The sequence below is a fragment of the Apiospora aurea genome, assembly GCF_038362705.1.
Source record: "Apiospora aurea strain CBS 24483 chromosome Unknown utg000009l_segment0_segment0, whole genome shotgun sequence".
NCBI lineage: Eukaryota > Fungi > Ascomycota > Sordariomycetes > Amphisphaeriales > Apiosporaceae > Apiospora > Apiospora aurea.
The window spans coordinates 390,499-409,151 of NW_027117396.1; the positions used below are offsets into that span (position 1 = coordinate 390,499).

Here is an 18,653-nt window from a genome sequence, read left to right on the forward strand (position 1 = left end):
TGCCGAAAAGAGGTGTCGGGTATCCAGTCGGGCAGTGAAGAAATCCAGACGCGCACGCAAGCAAAGCTGCTATTAGCAATTCGAATATTATGTTAGGTGAGTGTGTATGGAAGAATGGTCTACAGGTGGTAAGGTACACACAGCAAACGATTCACGATCCAAATCACAACTCTCTTAGTGCGGGAAAGCATCAATGTGGACCTACTTGCCAAATCCAGAGAGGCGTGGTAGGCACGGCAACCGCGCTTTTCGGGTGGATACGTAGTACATCCGTCTGCAGGATGGACAAGTTTGGCTTAGATTCCAATGCCATGCATTGAAAGATTTATATAGAGGTACTTTGGAGATGTACCTACCCTACACATCTGCACCTCCGTCCCGCTTTCGACAGCAACTAACTTTACCTTGGGTTACACTCTTGATTGCAGCATTTTGGCCGACAAAGTCTCCTCTACCTAAGGCTTTATCCATTGGATTGCAAGGCACCATGGAGGGGGCAATGTACCGGGCAACCTCGCGCCTGCTGACGGTCGCGAAGGGCGTCAGAAGCTCACCACTCCGAGCGATACATCCGGTTCATCCTCGCTTCGTGCGAAATCTCGGCTCTGCCCCGACGATTGCGCAGGCGTCATTCTGGAAGTCGCTGGTCCCAAAACCCTTCCGCCGTCGCAAAGAGCCGGCAGTGGCTTGGGGTGTGCCGAAGAAACCCAAGTCAAAGGAATGGAATCCAGCCACCTTCTTCATCATCATGTTCCTCTTTATCGGGTCCATGTCGATTCAGATGATTGCGCTGAAAAGAGACTTCAACACCTTCACGAGGCGAGCCGAAACTCGCATCGGTGTTCTGCGGGAAGTAATAGAGAAGCTACAAAGGGGAGAGAAGGTCGACGTGGAAAAGGCGCTGGGAACTGGCGATGCCGAGCGCGAAAAGGAATGGGAGGAAGGTTTGTCGCATTTCTTGTATTCGATCTAGCTGCGCCACAATCACTGACGGACCTGCAGTTCTGAAAGAGCTCGAAAAGGACGAAGTCGCACGAAATCTGAAGAAGAGCGAGAAGTCGCGACAGTCGAACTCCAAACCGACCTCTAAGAGCGATACTCCAGCGCCACCAGATACCGCCGCCGTGAAAACGGGCAGCAAACCGACAAATTACTCTAGCTTCTTCTAATACGCATACATGCCCGGCTATCTACGTACACGAATATAGTTTCAACGGGATCAAGACATCATGTCCTTGAAAACGGAAGCGCCGTGCTCTTCCGCCTTGTGGCCGTGATGCTCGGCCACATGACTTATGCTGGACGACGCCCGCAGTTCTTTGACCAGGGCAGGTAGCAAAGCATCTGTCGAAATCTCCACTCTTGCGCCTCGAGTCCCATCAAGATTAGGCTCGAGGTCGTTGAAAAACGCATCCTCGCCTCGTACTCCTCCCAGGTTGGCGATGGCAATCGGGATCCCCCTGTCCTTGGCGTGCTTTGCCAGTCTCCAAGCCGAGTATGTCGCGAGTGACGTCCCAAGGACAAGGAGCTTGCTGGCTTCCTCGACCGCCTTCTCCGCCTCAATCTTGGTCTGGGGTCGGATATTCTCACCGAACATTGTTACGGCTGGTTTTAAAATGCCTGCGGTGCTTGGTGCGCTCCAAGCGCCATCGCTATCAACTTCGACAGCAGCGCGACCGCCATCTGGTGTGGACGGCGGGTTGGCCAGGCATCGTGGGCAGGCTGGGTATCTGAAGGTAGTGTACGGGGCGCCGGGTAAATCCACGTCACCATCTGGGTTTGTTCTCATTCCTCGACGCCGGCGCTCCTCTAAGTTTTCTGTGTCCAGTGCCCTTGATGCGGTGATCTCCTGCAGAAATGCAGCCCAGGCAGGGTTTAGTCTTGCCAGCTCTTCTTGGAACGCATCGCGTGGCAGTTCCTCGTGGCACGAGACACAGATCAGCGATCTCAGATAGCCGTGTAGCTCTATAGTGGGCAGAGAGGGATGGGCTTGGGGATGGAACGAGTCCACATTCTGAGTAATGACACTGTGGACCAGCCCCAGATCTCCAAGATGTTTGATAGCGAAATGTCCAGAATTAGGCCTGGCCTTATGCAATGATGTCCACCCCAGAAAACTCCGAGCCCAATATCGTTTTCTCGCCTCATGATTCTGCAAGAACTCGGAATAGTAGATAGGACGGTAACTCTTGTTCACCCGATACGTTCCATTTGTCCCGCGGTAATCGGCAAGACCGCTTGCAACGGACAGGCCAGCCCCGGTAAGTACCAGGGTGGAAGGCGGGATCCCTCTTGGTGATGGCGCAGTAAGAAATTCTTGCAGTGCTGCCACAGCGCCCTGGAACGTGTTGGCACTTGAGGGCGTAATGGTCGGTGCAGCTAGCACGTCCGTATACGGAATCCTCATGTATGGTTTGCGCAGCATTGGTGTGGAAATTGGTTAATAACTCTTCCGAGTGTTGATACTACTTTTGGCAGAGAAATAACACTGCATATGCCTGATGTGGAAGATGTATAGTGTGAGTGGGATGAGGCTATATGGATGATCTGGGATCCGAATCGAGGCGTCACTACTTCAGAGGTAAGCAAGGCTCAGCGCTACCACTGCAAGTAAAGTGCATGCACCTACCTACGTAGGGGAGCTTCGCTGCCCCACTACGCACTGTCTCACTTGTCTTCCAGGGCAAGGTCAGTTATTACCTCTCTGACAACAAAACCAGTCAAAAATAGATGGCATTGGAATAGAGGCGTATCAGTTGAATCCTAATTAATTGATATTCCATGAATTTCTGCATCTATTCTTTACATGTGTGGGAGAAAATGGCAAAGAGCCCTTGAGTAGTCCAGTGGCAGTTGCTTGAGAGAGGGGATTACTTAACAATGGGTATACCTCTGTTGGTAACGGTATACAGTGTGATACCACACAGGAAAAGGGAACCCAATAGTATGCCTGCTTGGTGTCCTGCAGTATAAAAACCAAGTCCTGTACAGAGTACACATTGCACTGGCCACAGTAAACCGGCCAGCAAATACGAAAGGACTGTACGTTGATGGCTGGTTTCCAATCGCCATTGGCTCTAGTGTCAGTGTGTGCCAAGCACGACATGCGATTGTCCGATTGCCTCTCAGTCGTCGCCTCCACTACCTAATTGACGTGAATGCGGCGGTCGACAATGATACCCGCGGAATCGGATCGTAAACTCCGATTCGATATCGGCCGATACAGACTGCCTCCTCCTCCATGGCAGCATGCAAATGCAAAGAGCCAAGGCAAGCCGGCCGAAATAGTGTGGCCTGATTCCGGGCATCCTGTCGGTGGTTGCGTAGACTTCCAGGTTCAAGGATCCGCAAATCGGCGCGTTCCAGATTTGACACACACCTTTACTTTTCATACTTACAAGAGTGCTGCTGCCGTTCGGCCTCTCACACACCGCGCACAAGCATGATCGGTCACAGAACAGGTCGACGAGTCTGCATATCCCTTCCCTTCTCCCGCCCCTCCGTTGTTGAGCAAAAAGGCTAAATCGGCTGCGCACGTTTATTAATGTCGCAGGCCCTTCTCCTTTGCCCCTGAGCCGACTGATGTTGCCGACTCCGCAATGTCGAGTCGACCATGGGCGGCAGCCCTGAGGCTTGGGCCAAGTAGAGGTAGTAATAGCTGCAGCCGCCGCCTTGCAGCTTGTTGGAGCGCGAATGGGAGTGGCTTACTCCCAGCTCCGTCACCTTCCCTCGCAACAACACAATCATTACAGCATGATCACCTGAGGACACATCGCCATAACAAGTCCCTTCATTACCGTGTCCTCCAAACCTCTTCTGCTTCCACCGAGTCGCAGACCAAATCGCCCCCCGCCACTCCCTTACTATTGCGCCCGTCGCACACCCGTCGCTTCCTCCGTTCATTTCCAGCCATGGCAGCTCTCACCCAGACTCGAGGCCACAGCGGCCATGGCCACGGCCACGGACACCACCACCATCACGACAATGTCTATCTCACCTCGAAGAACAAGAATGATGCTGGCGTGCGCATCACCCGAATTGGCCTTGCTTCAAACCTGGGCATGGCCGTCGCCAAGGGTGTAGGTGGCTACATGTTCAACTCAAAAGCAATGGTCGCCGATGCCTTTCACAGTGTTACCGACCTCGCATCCGATATCCTGACCCTTGCGACCATCTCCTGGAGCCTGCGACCGCCGACAGACAAGTTTCCCGTGGGATTTGGCAAGATTGAGAGCTTGGGTTCTTTGGGCGTATCTGGCATGCTCCTGGCTGGCGGTATGTGGATGTGCTGGGGCAGTGTGTTGTCACTCTACAGCCACTTCTTCCTCGACCCGGCCGCTGCAGCAGAGATGATGGCCCATGCCCATAGCCACGGCCACAGTCATGGACATGATCACGGACATGGTGCGCCAAGTCTTCATGCTGCCTGGCTCGCTGCCGGAACAGTTGCAGTGAAGGAATGGCTGTACCACGCAAGTAAGTTTAAAGCGGCACCCCTAATCATCAATCACTGGCGTCGCCGAGATGGAACAGCTACTGACTGACAACCCCAGCTATAAAAGTTGCACGTGAGCGCAAATCCTCGGTCTTAGCATCCAACGCCGTCCACCATCGAGTCGACAGTCTTACCGGCATCGTCACACTCGCCGTCATTCTTGGTGCCAACTTTGTGCAGAATGCAGCTTGGTTAGACCCTGTTGGTGGCCTTATCATCTCGCTTATGGTCATAAAGGCAGGTGCAGAGAACACCATCGCTTCCGTAATGGAACTCGCCGACCGCAGCATAGACGATGAGATCAAGGGTTCGGTTGGAAAGCAGGCCCGCAATGCTCTTGCCGATGTGCCCGAGGGTCATGTCACTGAACTTCGTGAAGTGACTGGAGTCAAATCTGGCCAAAACTACCTCGTCGACCTCGAGATCGCCGTGCCCAAGGATTGGACCGTGGAGCATGTGAGGGATGTCGAGGACAATGTCAGAGCTCGCGTGGGCGGCAAAGTCCGTGGTGTTCGCAAGGTCCGGGTACGTTTTGTGCCCAGGGAGACCCAGGTCGCCCCCAAGTTCGACGAGTTTATCCCTGGCGACGTGAGCCCGAGAGCCAGCCCGGAACCCGAGGAGGAACATGATCACGATGATGGCAATGGTCACCACCACAAGCACCAGTAAAGGGCCATGCACAACCTCCGTTGTCTCACCCTATTTTCTTCGTTTATACGGCGTTTTAGGTTAGTGATGGATACCTGACCACACTTCGGAAGAGGACAAAAGGCTATGATACCAAAAGAATCTGCTTCAGAGTACGGAGCAAGCTGGATATGAAGTAGTCTGGACCGACTTCGTTAAGAGAAGTCTCATTACATGTATTCTACCACCTCGAGAAGGTAGGTTTGCAGCATCAGAAGGCGTTGAGAACGATGGAAGGATCCAACATTTGCATAGGGGCGAAGAGACGCCTTGAACTCATTCTACAACGATAGATCGATGAATCGATTCAGTCGCATTGCGTTACGAGATCAAACTGAGCTATACTAGAACAAAAAGTCCGCAAATTTCTTCGAATACTTGACTTATGCTGGACTGCGCCAATGGTCACAGGCAGTAACGTAGTAAGTCAATGGTTTCAACGTCCGCCTATGAACAGGTGACAGGTCACACGCAGTAGTAAGGAAACCCCCGTACCGGGATAGGACCCAGACGAATCGATCGATGGACGGATTTAGGCTGAATGTGATACTGCAAGGCTACAGCAGAGCCACAGTGGAAGGCTGACGGTCGGAAAGTGCCTCCCCCACCAAAAACCTGTCTCGACAGTGGCTACGGTTCTCGGACTCTGGGTAATCTGATCTCATAGTGGGGACCCCGCGTCAAGCTTGCATCAAGAAGACTCCGGATACGCATCGTGAGGAGCCACCTTGCTCTGATGGTTGTGGCACCATTTTCTGTCGTGGTTTGCTTTTATCCTTATTTTCCTTCAGCTCACGAGGTACACGTTTTCGTGGCATTCATCCCCTTACGTCCCCTTTAAGTACTTCAACGCATCTCTCTCTTGGCTGTTCACTTGTTCTGTCCATTCCCTTGTGTTGTTCCTCAAGTCGAACAGACTAGCTTTCTACATACATAAGCACTCCCGAGAACATTGCTTTTAGTCGGCGTCAAACCAATATACCCAGACAAGATGAACTCCGGTCCCTTATACATAGGGTTCGACCTCTCGACCCAACAACTCAAGGGTAAGTAATAACCTCAGATGCTTTTCCACGCACCCGCCTCCATGACGCTTACGACTCACCACCCAACTTGTAGCCATTGTGGTCTCGTCGGATCTCAAGGTCGTCTCGGAGGCCAAGGTCGACTTCGACGCCGACTTCGGGCCCAAGTATGGCATCACCAAGGGCGTGAAGACCAACGAGGAGGAGGGCGAAGTGTTCGCGCCTGTGGCCATGTGGCTCGAGGCCGTAGACCTGGTGCTCTCGCGCCTCGTGGAGAAGAAGTGCCCCGTCGCCGACATCAGGGGCATCAGCGGCTCGTGCCAGCAGCACGGCAGCGTCTTCTGGGCTGCTCCTGGCGACCCCGGGCTCAAGGCGCTGAGCAAGGATAAGGGCTCGCTGCAGGAGCAGCTCAAGGACGCATTCGCCTACGAATTCGGCCCCAACTGGCAGGACCACAGCACCCAGGCCGAATGCGATTTCTACGACCAGCACCTGGGTTCAAAACAGAAATTGGCCGACGTCACCGGCAGCGCCGCACATCATGTACGTCAGCCTGAGTCTTACCAGTTCATCTATCTGTCCTGTGGTGCCCTCAATGCTGACAATTTTTTCTTCTTAGCGCTTCACGGGGACACAGATCATGAGAATGCGAAGGCGCCGACCCGAAGTCTACCAGAAGACTGCTCGGATCTCACTGGTGTCTTCGTTCCTGGCCTCCGTGTTCCTCGGTGCCATCGCTCCTATGGACATCAGTGACGTCACCGGTATGAATTTGTGGGACATCAGCAATGCCAAGTGGAGCGAGGAGCTCCTCGAACTTTGCGCCGGAGGCAAAGACGGTGTTCCGGATCTGCGGAAGAAGCTCGGCGATGTGCGCCTGGACGGCGGCGGCAGCATGGGCGGCATCAGCCAATACTTTGTTGACAAGTACGGCTTCAGTCCCGACTGCCAGGTCGTGCCCTTCACGGGCGATAACCCGGCAACCATCCTCGCTCTGCCGCTTCGGCCTATGGACGCCATCGTGTCACTGGGCACGTCTTCCACGTTCCTGATGATCACGCATACATACAAGCCTCACCCGTCGTATCACTTCATGAACCACCCCTGCAACCCTGGCCAGTACATGTTCATGCTCTGCTACAAGAACGGCGGGCTCGCGCGCGAGAAGGTGCGCGACAGGCTCCCCAAGCCCGACGGGCCCGACCCCTGGGCCAACTTCAACAAGTCGGTCATGGCCACCCCGCCGCTGGACGTGCAGGCCGAGGGCGACCGGGCCAAGCTGGGCCTGTACTTCCCGCTTCCGGAGATTGTCCCCAACATCAAGGCGGGGACCTGGCGGTACACCAGCAAGGCCGAGGACGGGTCCGACCTGCAGAAGGCGCAGGAGGAGTGGAAGACTGAGACGGACGCGCGCATCATCGTCGAGTCGCAGGCCCTCTCGATGCGCCTGCGCTCGCACAGCCTACTGGGCAGCGGCCCGCCGGGCTCCGGCCTGCCCGCCCAGCCGCGGCGCATCTACCTCGTGGGCGGCGGCTCGCTGAACCCGGCCATCTCGCGGGTGCTGGGCGACGTGCTGGGCGGGACCGACGGCGTCTACAAGCTCGACGTGGGCGGCAACGCGTGCGCGCTGGGCGGCGCGTACAAGGCGGTCTGGGCGCTCGAGCGCCGGACCGATCGCGAGACCTTCGACGAGCTCATCGCGGAGCGCTGGCAGGAGGAAGGCGCCATCCAGAAGGTCGACGACGGCTACCGCGACGGCATCTTCCAGCAGTACGGCAAGGTCGTGCCTGCGTTTGAGAAGATGGAGCAGGAGATCCTACAGGTGGCCCACAACTAACCCCCCCAAGACAAAGACAAAGACTGAAAGATTCTTACGATGTGATGTTTCCTTTTTAGACGAAGACGGTTTTTTTTAGAGTCAACAAACAGGTTGTTATTCCTCACGAGATTGGTCATGATATGAGGATGCATTTGAGAACCGGCTTCACGGCAAGTAGAGATTATAGAGTCTTTCGAAAGCGAATGCGAGATTGAATTGGTAGATGTTTATCAACACTCATTAAGACTAAATCTTATCTGTCCGCCTCCATAAAACGAATATCGATGAAGCTGCACGGGTGCGTTGTGATGGATATTCCGAAAGCTATCGGCTTGCGAAACACAATTGTTTCCAACTGAAAGCTAAGTTTGGGGGGCGGTAGCCGGCCTAAAACATGCCATCGACCCTTGTCCTCGACGTCATTAGTTGATTACTTAGGTACTCTAGTTTGGACGCCTCTACAACCTTCAAGGTCCTCACCCCAAGCGATTGTGAGTTTGTTTGGTTAGTTGTCAACATGCCTATCTATCTTCAGGCCACATACTCCAGAACCTCAAGTCTACATACCTAACATAGGACTCCAGGAGAATTTCTAGCGAAACATATTGATCAATGAGAGAACAGTCCAACCGTATATTCTTCTTGGGGGAGGTGTTACCGCTGCCGTCGCCAACATGATCCTAGGGCCCGTCTCATACCTCGACTGTCTGGTTTTCTGCGTTTTCCTTGCACCCCAGCTTCTCATCCACGTCGGACTCGTTGAGACGCTCGGAGTCGTATTTCAATGTCTTCCCTTTCTTGGTAAGTGCAAGTGCTTTAGCTGCCTGCCTGTCTTTTCCACACATGGACACAAGAGAGAAAGAAGGAAGTAAAGTATAAAAGATACCATATATGTATGCTGTTTCGGTTAGATGGGTGGTCCTAACACAAGTCCCAAGTCTATAAGCAGCCTAAGAGCTTCATCTACGAGCGCTACTTCACCGATCGCAGCCAGCAAACCCCATTCGTGCAGGGAGCAGCACCCTTTGAAGACTTCGTGGTCCGTTGCGTTCGTTATGCATTCGCCAACATCCCTCCCAAGGTCGGGCGGGTCTTCTTCTCAAGACATGTCGCCCTGCCGTTTCTGAGATTCAGAATGCTTCGCCATGGCATCGTCAGATCTCCCGTACACTGGCATGAATACGAGGATGTAAGGATAACTCTCGCTCACTCCCGGGTTCGCCAAGAAGAGTAAACGAATGCTGACTGTGGTACAGGACAGGTGCCGGGGTGTATGGCTAATCAAAGATCCAAGCAGGCCAATTGATGTCTGTGTTTATTACGCCCATGGTAAGTCAGTCAGTCAGTAGACCAGAACGTCTCACTTCGCTCACGCGTCAATATGCAGGCGGCGGGTTTTCAATGGGATCTCCTTATTTCTATCTCGAATTCCTCCTCACTTGGGTAACGCTACTCGCCCAGAGCGGGTATCGAAATCCTGCTATATTTGCGCTGGAATACACCTTGGTTCCCGACGATTCGTTTCCCACACAGTTGCATCAGGCCATTGCGGGGTATCAGCATGTCTTGACAACAGTACGAGATGCATCCAAGATCTGTGTGAGCGGTGACTCAGCCGGTGGTACCATCATGCTGAGTTTGTTGCTGCACCGGGCCAATATGAAACATGACGCAAACAACCAGGTGAACGAGACGGGTGACTGGCGCCTGGAACGACCACGTATGGCCGCCTTCATATCGCCTTGGACCACCTTGATATCCCCGAGGCACCGAAACACGCCGAGCGACTATCTCGATGCAGAAAAGCTGCACCAGTATGCGCTGGACTACGCAAATGGCAAAGTCGAGGCAGATGACCCGCTGATATCACCAGGCAACTGCAGAGACGCAAAGTGGTGGAAAAGAGCCTGTCCCTCTGGCGGGCTTTACGTGGCCTATGGCAAAGAAGAAGTATTCGCCTCCGAGGTCGAAGACTTGTCCAATTTTGGGAGACACACGGGGTCAAAGCGAGCAGCCGAGCCGAGGAAGGAGGAATCCATGCATGGCCCGTGGCCTCTCTATTCCTGTGCACTTCGGCAGTAGACAGACAGAAAGGGCTGAAAGCCTTGGTTGAACGGATCAACGAGAGCATCACGGTATAATGCCAATGCTGAGAAGGCAGAGGAGAAGAAAGAGGGGTAGGTAGACGCCAAATTAGATTGGCAGCCTGGACAGGCTATGCAATGCAAACCAATGCGAACCCGTGCCATGTCAGATTAGATCAAGTAAACCTTCAGCGACCACAAGGCAGAGGCGGAACCTGAGAGCAGATGCAAGCGGCTTCGGGCTCTGCCTTGATAGTAGGTCTCCGCGAATAAAAAGCTCTGATTGGATCATCATCACCCATGGCACACGCCGGTCGGGCGTTGGTTGGTTGCATTATAGGTACATGTATGTAAGTGACACCCTGCTGCACTGCGGGAGGTGCTTACTCCAGGTGTTATTGTGAAACAAACACAAATGACGGGCGAAGAAAGACACGCCTCGCTTGAGGGTGTTGATATGCAAACCTTCATTCATATACTCCATCGCCGCCGGTAAAGACCGTATGCAGCCGAGGAGTTGTGCTGACTTTCAGCCGGGACTGGTTCTCTAGTCCTTCCGCAAGTAGATCCATGGAACCGGTAAGTTCTTGGCGTTGCTATCTTATTAAGATTTTTTTCAGGTGAGGACGCGAGTCACAGGCGGCCATTATTGGCAGACAACATTGGAGCGCTATTGTAGCAGCTAGGCGGTTCGGCCCATACAGAGTCCCATATGGAGGATTGATGCTGGTGATGGTGAGGTGGGTGCCGCATTGTCAGGATGGGTATGGGAAAGCAAAGATGAGAGGGGAAATGGATGGCAATGAAAATGAAGATAGAAATGGCGATGACGATGACGAGGACGAGGAGGATGGACAATAGTTACACTTGTATCAGGACGGGGTCGCGGTGGTGGTGATGGAACCTGCAGTAGTAGACTCATTGAAGAAAAGAAAGACCCAGACGCGAACTACCAGCAGACGGGGAAATGGTGGCTATGCTGAACAAGTAGCGGGTAGGGGACCCCTGCAAGCCTTCTCTCCGCTAAGGACTCAACTGACCCCTGACCATTGTATTTAAATGGTACTCTCAGCCCAGCTCGACCCGACCCCATTGCGATTCAGAGAGTCTGAGAGAGAGAGTGTGTGTGTGAGAGTGAGAGAGAGCCAACAAGCGCAGGTACTTAGACCGGAGACCGTGCAGTGCAAGCACACCAACGGCACCTGCCCCCCCCAGCACCAACCTCTTGTCTTGTCTGCCAATCTTCCAATCTGCCTCTGCCTCTGTCGCTGCCTTTGCGCCCGCCGCCCGCCAGCTAGCCAGCCCCTCATTCGGTCAGATGCGACTTCGACCTCGACTTCGACCTCGACTTCGTGCTCATTATTACTCATCCCAGCCCATCTGACCAAAACTTACACAATTGCCTTCACAACTCCCTCCAACGCGTTCATAACTTCCACCCTCCCAAGGTTTCAAAGGGAAACAGGCAGCCGACCCCTTCCAGAAGCATGTCAACCGGAGCCGAGAACGACGGAGCCTCCTACGCACCCAGGAGTCCTGACCTGTCTTCGTTTTTCACGAGTGGGCCAGAGCCAGTTGCGCTGCCGACCTATGCACATTCCGGCATCCCTGTGGAATACGCCAGCTCCTCGTTGCAGCCACACTTAAGGACGCTGCAGCCCCACCGCAGCTTCCCGCAGAACTATCCTCCGCAACCACCGCAACCGCAACATTCTTCGCCTCTCCAGCAGCAGCAAACGCACCACTACGGCCTACACCAGCACCGCCAACAACCCCAGCACCAACAGCAGCCGCGACAAACACCCCCGTCCTCCTACGCCGCACTGCAGCAGCCCTTCTATCTCCCACAACAATACTCGCCGCCGCAGCCGCAGCAGCAGGTGCCTTTGCAGTTGCAGCCGCAGCAGCCACAGTCTCAGGCGCAGTACCACCAACAACAGGCACCGAGCAGCCACCCCCAACAACAACAACAGCAGCAGCAGCAGCAGCAACCACAACCCTACTTCCCATCGGCATACCAAGCAAACCACCACATAAACCAATACCAACCACCGCCGCCTGCACCTGTGCCCGCACATACGCCTGCTGCGCCAGCACCTGCACCTGCACCAGCACTCGAGCCGCCGTCGCCTGCGTCGCGGCCACCAATCAAACACGAATTCCCGGCGGGGTCGGAACCCATCAGCGCCATGCCACCCCGCAAGGCTTCCCAGGTGAAAGAGGAGGCGGAAATCGCCCCGTCTCCCGTCAAGACGAAGTTTCCGACGGCGCGCATCAAGCGCATCATGCAGGCAGACGAAGAGGTCGGTAAGGTCGCTCAGCAAACACCTATCGCCGTCGGCAAAGCCCTGGAACTCTTCATGGTGCAAATCGTCACGAAGAGTGCCGACGTCGCCAAGGAGAGAAACTCCAAGAGAATCTCGGCGCAGATGCTCAAGCAAGCTATAGACTCAAATAACGAGTGGGACTTCCTGCGAGACATCGTGTCCAAGGTCAGCGAGAAGGAGGACACGTCACGGGCCGGCAAGGCCAAGGTCGAGACGGAGAGCGAAGAGGAGGTTGAGCCGCAGCCCAAGAAGCGACGCGGTGGCAGGAAGAAGAAGTCGGAATCGTAGGGGGCGGGGCCGCGCGCGTCGCACCACCATTACTCATGTCCTTTCTTGCGTCTTTACGAGGTTACGGTCCGTACGGTATGAATTATGAGGGCGACGGTTGGGTCACCTGGCGGCGTTCAGATAGGTTAAGCATACACTTCCGGCGTTGAGGATTCCCAGGGCGAATTGTGGCTCCAAAAATTGACTTGTGGCATTCTGAGCCTTCTTCACATAGCATGGCCTCCGGAAAGGGTTGTCAGTTGGTGGTTCACAAATCTAATACAAATGACCGAATTCCAGGTCGTTGATCCAGCAATGCATGGTCCCTATGCGATATGCGAAATTGCTGCTTGTCCATGCACTCGCCAATGTACGCGATACGCACTCGTGATCCTCTGGCAGCCTGACTCGGCTGGACAGCGATTTCGCGATATCTTGATGAATGGTTCAAGTGAGCAGCTGCCATGATGTAAGTTGGGCACTTCGTCAAGGTAACCTGCAGCGCAAAGACAGTTTGGGCCTTATAATGCAACAGCACAAGCCGCTGTTTCACCGGCGTATCCATCATATCGTGGTAAGATGGAGCCTCCAAACTAATACGGATGGATATCTGAAGTCCTCTACCTACTCACTCCCCTGGTAAGGAGAAGAATCAAAAACAAGATACAGAACGCGTCAAGGCGTACATCAAAAGACAAACCTGCTCAGCAATCCGAGATAACGCCGTGTATGGTACCTTTCTTCTTAAATATCTTGTATTCTGCTCTGGCGTTGATTTTAACAGATACCTCCAATTGCAGATCGCATTTGCACAGTAAGCACGTGATTTCTACATACAGTTCAGGGGTACCTACCTGTCTGCCTTCAATCAATCGATCAATCGATGGATCAGTACAAGCTCACGGATGACAGGCACTGACATAATGTAGGCACCCCAGCTTAAATTGCCTGAACCTAATACAGTACGAGAATTGCAGGCCCCCTATCGATCAAGACTGGCCTAGGCCGAATCATCGGCCGGCTTGGCGGGCCTGGCAGAGTTCGAGAGTCTCGGTTGGGCCAGGAAGGGCCGAGGAAGAGGGATTGACGATGGCTTACTTAAGACGGAATTAGCAGCAGAAGCAGGTACGCATGAAAGTAAGACCCGCAGCGCCGAGGAGCCGTTAGCAGCGCTGGATTTGCTCATTGGCGGATCGCTGTGCCTGGGTGCCCAGTGCCTACTGTAGCAGCTTAGAGCTTAGGTGGCAGAAGCAGTAACCGTAGTCCCGACTGGGAAGGGGGACCTAGGGGGACGGACGGACAGCGCAAGCAAAGCACAGGCTACAGCCAAGCACAGAAGCCCACCCCTGGCACTGGCACTGGCACCAGCACACTGGCCCTCGACCGGGACCAGGACGTGGTGGACAGATTCATTTGGACCAGTACCTCACCTCAAATGGACCGCGGGATCACTCAATTCAATCCTTCCCCGATTCATAAAAGAACAATTCTGCCCTCGCCTCGCTCCCTCTTCCCCCATCCCCCCATGGGCCATGACATGACAGAGCTCTATCCCAGGTTGAATGCACAAATCCGATGAGGCCGCTCGTCCCGCTCTCTGACCCATTCTCTTAACCAGCGGCTGTGCGTGCGGTGACGACAATTCGCTATGTCGTGGAAGCTCCTGCAGCGATTCATCGAGAGCGACGTCTTCAACCAGAATCCCTTTCTATCCGTCTCCTATCTCTCGTGAGTAGCCCCGGCCCCCGACCCGCTCTAGGACGTTCGCCCATCTCACCATCGCTGTCCCGTCTTCCCCCCACCCTCTAGACGTTACGCAGATCACGTTGGCATCCATTATGTTCTGTGCTCCAAGCTCCGGCAGTTCCCCTACGAGGACATCGAGTTCTTCCTCCCCCAGCTATGCCACCTTATAATCAGCGTCGACAATGAGTCTATGGCCTTGGAGGAGTTCCTGCTGGACCTGTGCGAGGAATCGGTCACTGCTGCTCTACTGGTTTGATACCCCCGTCCTTGTCTTGACGGCAGAAAGAAAAACGAACGAGCGGGAATACTGAGACGATGTGTAGACATTCTGGCTGTTTCAAACGTACTTGCACGACCTCGCCTCGACGCCCCAAGCACAAGCTTTCAGAACCTGCCGCAGGGTGTACAACAAGGTACAGCACATTGTATTCGGTCACTCGGATACAGTAAGGCAGGAGAAGATCAAGGAGAACATCCTCCCCGTTACGGTTCTGGCAAGTTTCGTGCTAGCCAGCGTTGGAGTGCCGCTGCTGCCGCAATGGGCTGGCCCTCTGGCTGTCGCGCAAGCGAGGAGGACTCAGCCGGATGGCGACGTCATCTCCGAAACAAGTCCTACGCCTAAACCGACGAGAAGCCAAACTGTGACCGCCGGAACAACGAAGTCCACGAGACGCCGCGAGGCGTACCGAACAACGAGCTCGCTATACAACGACGAGATCAAATCACCGACGGAACCCAAGTCGCCTCCTGCCGCACTAACGCGTACACCATCGGCCAGCTCGTCGCCGAAAGATGCGCCGGATCACAAGAATGGGCGCAAGCCGGCTTATATCGACAGAAAACTACTTGATGCGCGGCTGAGCTCGTCTTCCCTCCCACTGCCAGATATACGTACTCCAGGCAGGGCCACGCAACCAGCGACACCCATGTCAGCGGTCTTCCCTCGTCCAGGCGACAACCTTTCACGTAGACATTCCCACCATGTCAAGACGCTCCTGAATCAGTCCGAAATGACTTCGATACAAAAAGCTCGTCTTTTGCGCCAAAATTACTTCCGCTGCCAGACAGCTTTCCTGACTGCACTCGAAGACATTTCGAATCGTCTCGTAATCGTCCCGAAACAAGCTCGCCTCAGCGCCCTGCGCGCAGAGTTGGCGCTCATCGCGAGGGATCTGCCCGCTGAACTGGACATTCCCGTAATATGTCCTCCTACGCTAGTCGACGGTTCGCCTTCGAGAAGTCGCCACCACCGAATTGTGAGAGTGAATCCGGCGGAGGCCACAGTGTTGAATAGTGCGGAGAAGGTTCCGTTCTTGTTGATGGTAGAGATACTGAGAGACGATTTCACATTTGATCCCGACTCGGCAGACAACCAGAGATTGATTGCAACCCTCTTGGCCGAGCAGGGTACTCGGAAGCGTCTTTTTGACCTAAGCGATGCGCCGAGAATGTCGGGGAGCGGACGAGCCGGGGAGTCGGTTAACCCGATCGTTGACAGCGTATTCGAGCCTACCTCCGGTGACCTTGGTAGCTCCCCTATGCTAAAGCCTTTTGATGATGACGCGGCGAACAAGAAGAACGGCAAGATGCCAGCAAACCCGGTGCGTTTATCTAGCGGCACTACGACAATCTCCAATGTATCGGACATGACAACAACAACACCAAGAACCTCGGCCACTTCTACCTCGCGATCTAGCAGCCCGGGAATTTCAGGAACTCTGAGGAAAATGACCATCACCAACCCGCACAGCAATTCAGCAGACCAGCCGGATTTTTCTGCTTTAGCAACCCACATGCGAACCGCGTCGCAAATGCTTGCTCAGCTGGAGGCCACCAGCGGCAAACGGCCACGCAACGAGGTTGCTGCTATCCGAGCTAAGATCATTGCGAGCATGCAGAGCCTCGAGGAACAGAACTTCGACGTGGACGACGGCCAAGGCCCGACGTTCGACTTGATCATTGCGCGAGCAAGCGCTGCAAATGCGGCCGCTGCCGCCGCCGCCGAGAACCCGAACCCCGAACCCGAGCCTGAATTGGAGCCAGCTTTGATCGAAAGTGCAGGCCAGGCGCGGATGGAGAACGATGCCATGACGGGAGGGGTTCAGCGGAAAGGCGATAGGGATGACCCTAGCGCCGCAGTCTTCGGCGAAGCCTGGCAGCAGAAGAAAGAGCGCATTCGCAAGTCGTCTCCTTACGGGTGGATGAAGAGCTGGGACCTGGTGAGCGTCATCGTCAAGACGGGGGCAGATCTACGGCAAGAAGCATTCGCTTGTCAGCTGATCCAGGTGTGCGACAAAATCTGGGTCGAAGCAGGTACTCCCGTATGGGTTAAGCTTATGCGAATATTAGTCACTGGCGAATCCTCTGGTCTTGTCGAGACCATTACAAACGGCGTGTCGTTGCATTCTTTAAAGCGAAGCTTGACCTTGGCAACCATTGATTCCGGAGCGAACCCACGACGGCGCATAGCGACGCTCAAGGATCATTTCGTGAAGACGTTTGGGCCTATAGAAAGCGATGCCCACAAGGCAGCGGTCGATGCGTTCAAGCGGTCGTTGGCTGCCTACAGTGTCATCTCCTACGTTATCCAACTCAAGGACCGCCATAACGGCAATGTCCTCGTCGACAACGAGGGGCACATCATCCACATTGATTTTGGCTTCATGCTGTCCAACTCTCCTGGTTCGGTTGGGTTTGAAGCGGCCCCTTTCAAGTTAACTCACGAATATGTGGAAGTCTTGGGTGGTGTGGGTTCGGAAGATTTTGAAGATTTCAAAAAGCTGTGCAAGCAAGCGTTTCAAGGTGAGTTGAAAAACAGGATATGGCCAGCCGGGGGGGGTTCGAATACTGACAGTTTTGGGTGTATAGCGTTACGTCGTTCTGCGGACAAAATCATCGATCTCGTGAGCATGATGGGTCGCGACTCGAAGATGCCCTGTTTTGCCGTAGGCATCGCACATGTCACCAACACGCTGAGGCAGCGCTTCCAGCTCCACCTCAGTGCCGAGGAGGCAGAAAACTTTGTGGAGACGGATTTGGTCGGAAAGTCATTGGGTAGTTACTACACCCGACTGTGAGTTACCGCCTTTTCTTTTCCCGAGCGTACCTCGGCTTGGGTAAGCATACTAATTTGGTGATTGCAGTTACGATACCTTCCAGTACCGAACCCAGGGCATATATTAAACTCGAGAATCACAGCGGCCTCAAGCGAGCGGGTTGGTTTGAGACAAGGGGGCCAGGAGGGTGGGTGGCAGCATCAGCAGGATCACTATGGCATCTGGGCGGCGTTGTCAGGCTATAGACTTGCGGCTGAGTAGAACAGGATAGTTCTCCGTCCGAAGAAGGCATGTTGGGTTGAAATGAACTGGATTTTGGTGGGCTGTGATGGCCTAGCTAAAGTCTGATCCGTGAATATCTATATATACATACATACCTTTACTGATTTTACCCGTACAATACCAACTTTACTGCTTGCTGCTCTCTGTATTCGCTGCTGCCCCTAATACTATATACAACGGACGCGGAAGGGTGCTACGTGTGTGATATCGAATATGACAACCTCGGTCCTTGGGAGGTGTGTCGGCTTGTAATTGCGGGGGGTTTCGAGGTGGGAACGAAAGGGTCGGTTCACACAGCAGGAGTCTCTGTAACTGAAGGATGGGAGCAGCAAATGCCTTCGGCGTGAGGAAAGCATAAGGTGGGTGAAATCTGAACAATATCGTACTGAAAATGGACAACGACAATAACCACATGAATATCATAATCTATCAAATGCATGTTCGCCAATCTACCAGAGGGAGTGACCGATGGTCACCTCACCTTTGAACAATCTTTCTTTCTCTGTGCGTATGAAGGTCTAGTGAAGAAAGTGTGCGCGTGTGTGTGCCGAAGGACACTCGACCGATCCAGAGCTACCTACCTGCCCACTGCAGAACCTCATTTTAATGATTGAAGCATTCCCACTGTCTTGATCGTCGAGGTTGTACTTTCTTGGGGTGGCAGTAAATAAATAGCCCTTGTCCAGAGGTATATGCTCCCCACCTTGACCATTTGCACATCAACTCACCCCGAGGCAGTGAGCGGCTCAAGCCATCTCATCACATTGTCCAAGCCCGAATCTGAATTCGACACGCCGTCACTCTGTTTTGACCGTAACGAGTGGCCTGTCGACACCAGCATCATCAGCATCAAGGCCTGATTAAA

At 54.0% G+C, this 18,653-nt stretch overlaps 7 protein-coding genes across 7 annotated transcripts; 6 read left to right on the forward strand and 1 right to left on the reverse strand.

The window, feature by feature from the left end:
- Positions 1–499: 499 nt before the first annotated feature.
- On the forward strand, positions 500–1,169 carry PG986_013228 (uncharacterized protein; the record flags this gene model as incomplete). The annotated part of the gene is made up of 2 exons (XM_066849450.1): positions 500–944; positions 1,003–1,169. 2 exons carry the CDS (start codon positions 500–502, stop codon positions 1,167–1,169), a joined length of 612 nt encoding a protein of 203 aa, XP_066693593.1.
- A 50-nt stretch (positions 1,170–1,219) lies between these two features.
- PG986_013229 (Sir2 family protein) lies at positions 1,220–2,425 on the reverse strand (the record flags this gene model as incomplete). The annotated part of the gene is made up of 1 exon (XM_066849451.1): positions 1,220–2,425. One exon carries the CDS (start codon positions 2,423–2,425, stop codon positions 1,220–1,222), a length of 1,206 nt encoding a protein of 401 aa, XP_066693594.1.
- A 1,486-nt stretch (positions 2,426–3,911) lies between these two features.
- Positions 3,912–5,164, forward strand: PG986_013230 (Mitochondrial metal transporter 2; the record flags this gene model as incomplete). Its single annotated transcript, XM_066849452.1, has 2 exons — positions 3,912–4,476; positions 4,554–5,164. 2 exons carry the CDS (start codon positions 3,912–3,914, stop codon positions 5,162–5,164), a joined length of 1,176 nt encoding a protein of 391 aa, XP_066693595.1.
- A 1,009-nt stretch (positions 5,165–6,173) lies between these two features.
- On the forward strand, positions 6,174–8,044 carry PG986_013231 (D-xylulose kinase; the record flags this gene model as incomplete). The annotated part of the gene is made up of 3 exons (XM_066849453.1): positions 6,174–6,228; positions 6,302–6,750; positions 6,827–8,044. 3 exons carry the CDS (start codon positions 6,174–6,176, stop codon positions 8,042–8,044), a joined length of 1,722 nt encoding a protein of 573 aa, XP_066693596.1.
- A 656-nt stretch (positions 8,045–8,700) lies between these two features.
- On the forward strand, positions 8,701–10,108 carry PG986_013232 (uncharacterized protein; the record flags this gene model as incomplete). Its single annotated transcript, XM_066849454.1, has 4 exons — positions 8,701–8,827; positions 8,965–9,215; positions 9,283–9,355; positions 9,414–10,108. 4 exons carry the CDS (start codon positions 8,701–8,703, stop codon positions 10,106–10,108), a joined length of 1,146 nt encoding a protein of 381 aa, XP_066693597.1.
- A 1,489-nt stretch (positions 10,109–11,597) lies between these two features.
- PG986_013233 (DNA polymerase epsilon subunit C) lies at positions 11,598–12,725 on the forward strand (the record flags this gene model as incomplete). The annotated part of the gene is made up of 1 exon (XM_066849455.1): positions 11,598–12,725. The coding sequence occupies one exon, from the start codon at positions 11,598–11,600 to the stop codon at positions 12,723–12,725; it is 1,128 nt and encodes a 375-aa protein (XP_066693598.1).
- Positions 12,726–14,352: 1,627 nt separating this feature from the next.
- PG986_013234 (uncharacterized protein) lies at positions 14,353–17,633 on the forward strand (the record flags this gene model as incomplete). Its single annotated transcript, XM_066849456.1, has 5 exons — positions 14,353–14,432; positions 14,514–14,700; positions 14,774–17,252; positions 17,319–17,523; positions 17,594–17,633. 5 exons carry the CDS (start codon positions 14,353–14,355, stop codon positions 17,631–17,633), a joined length of 2,991 nt encoding a protein of 996 aa, XP_066693599.1.
- Between the last annotated feature and the right edge of the window lie 1,020 nt (positions 17,634–18,653).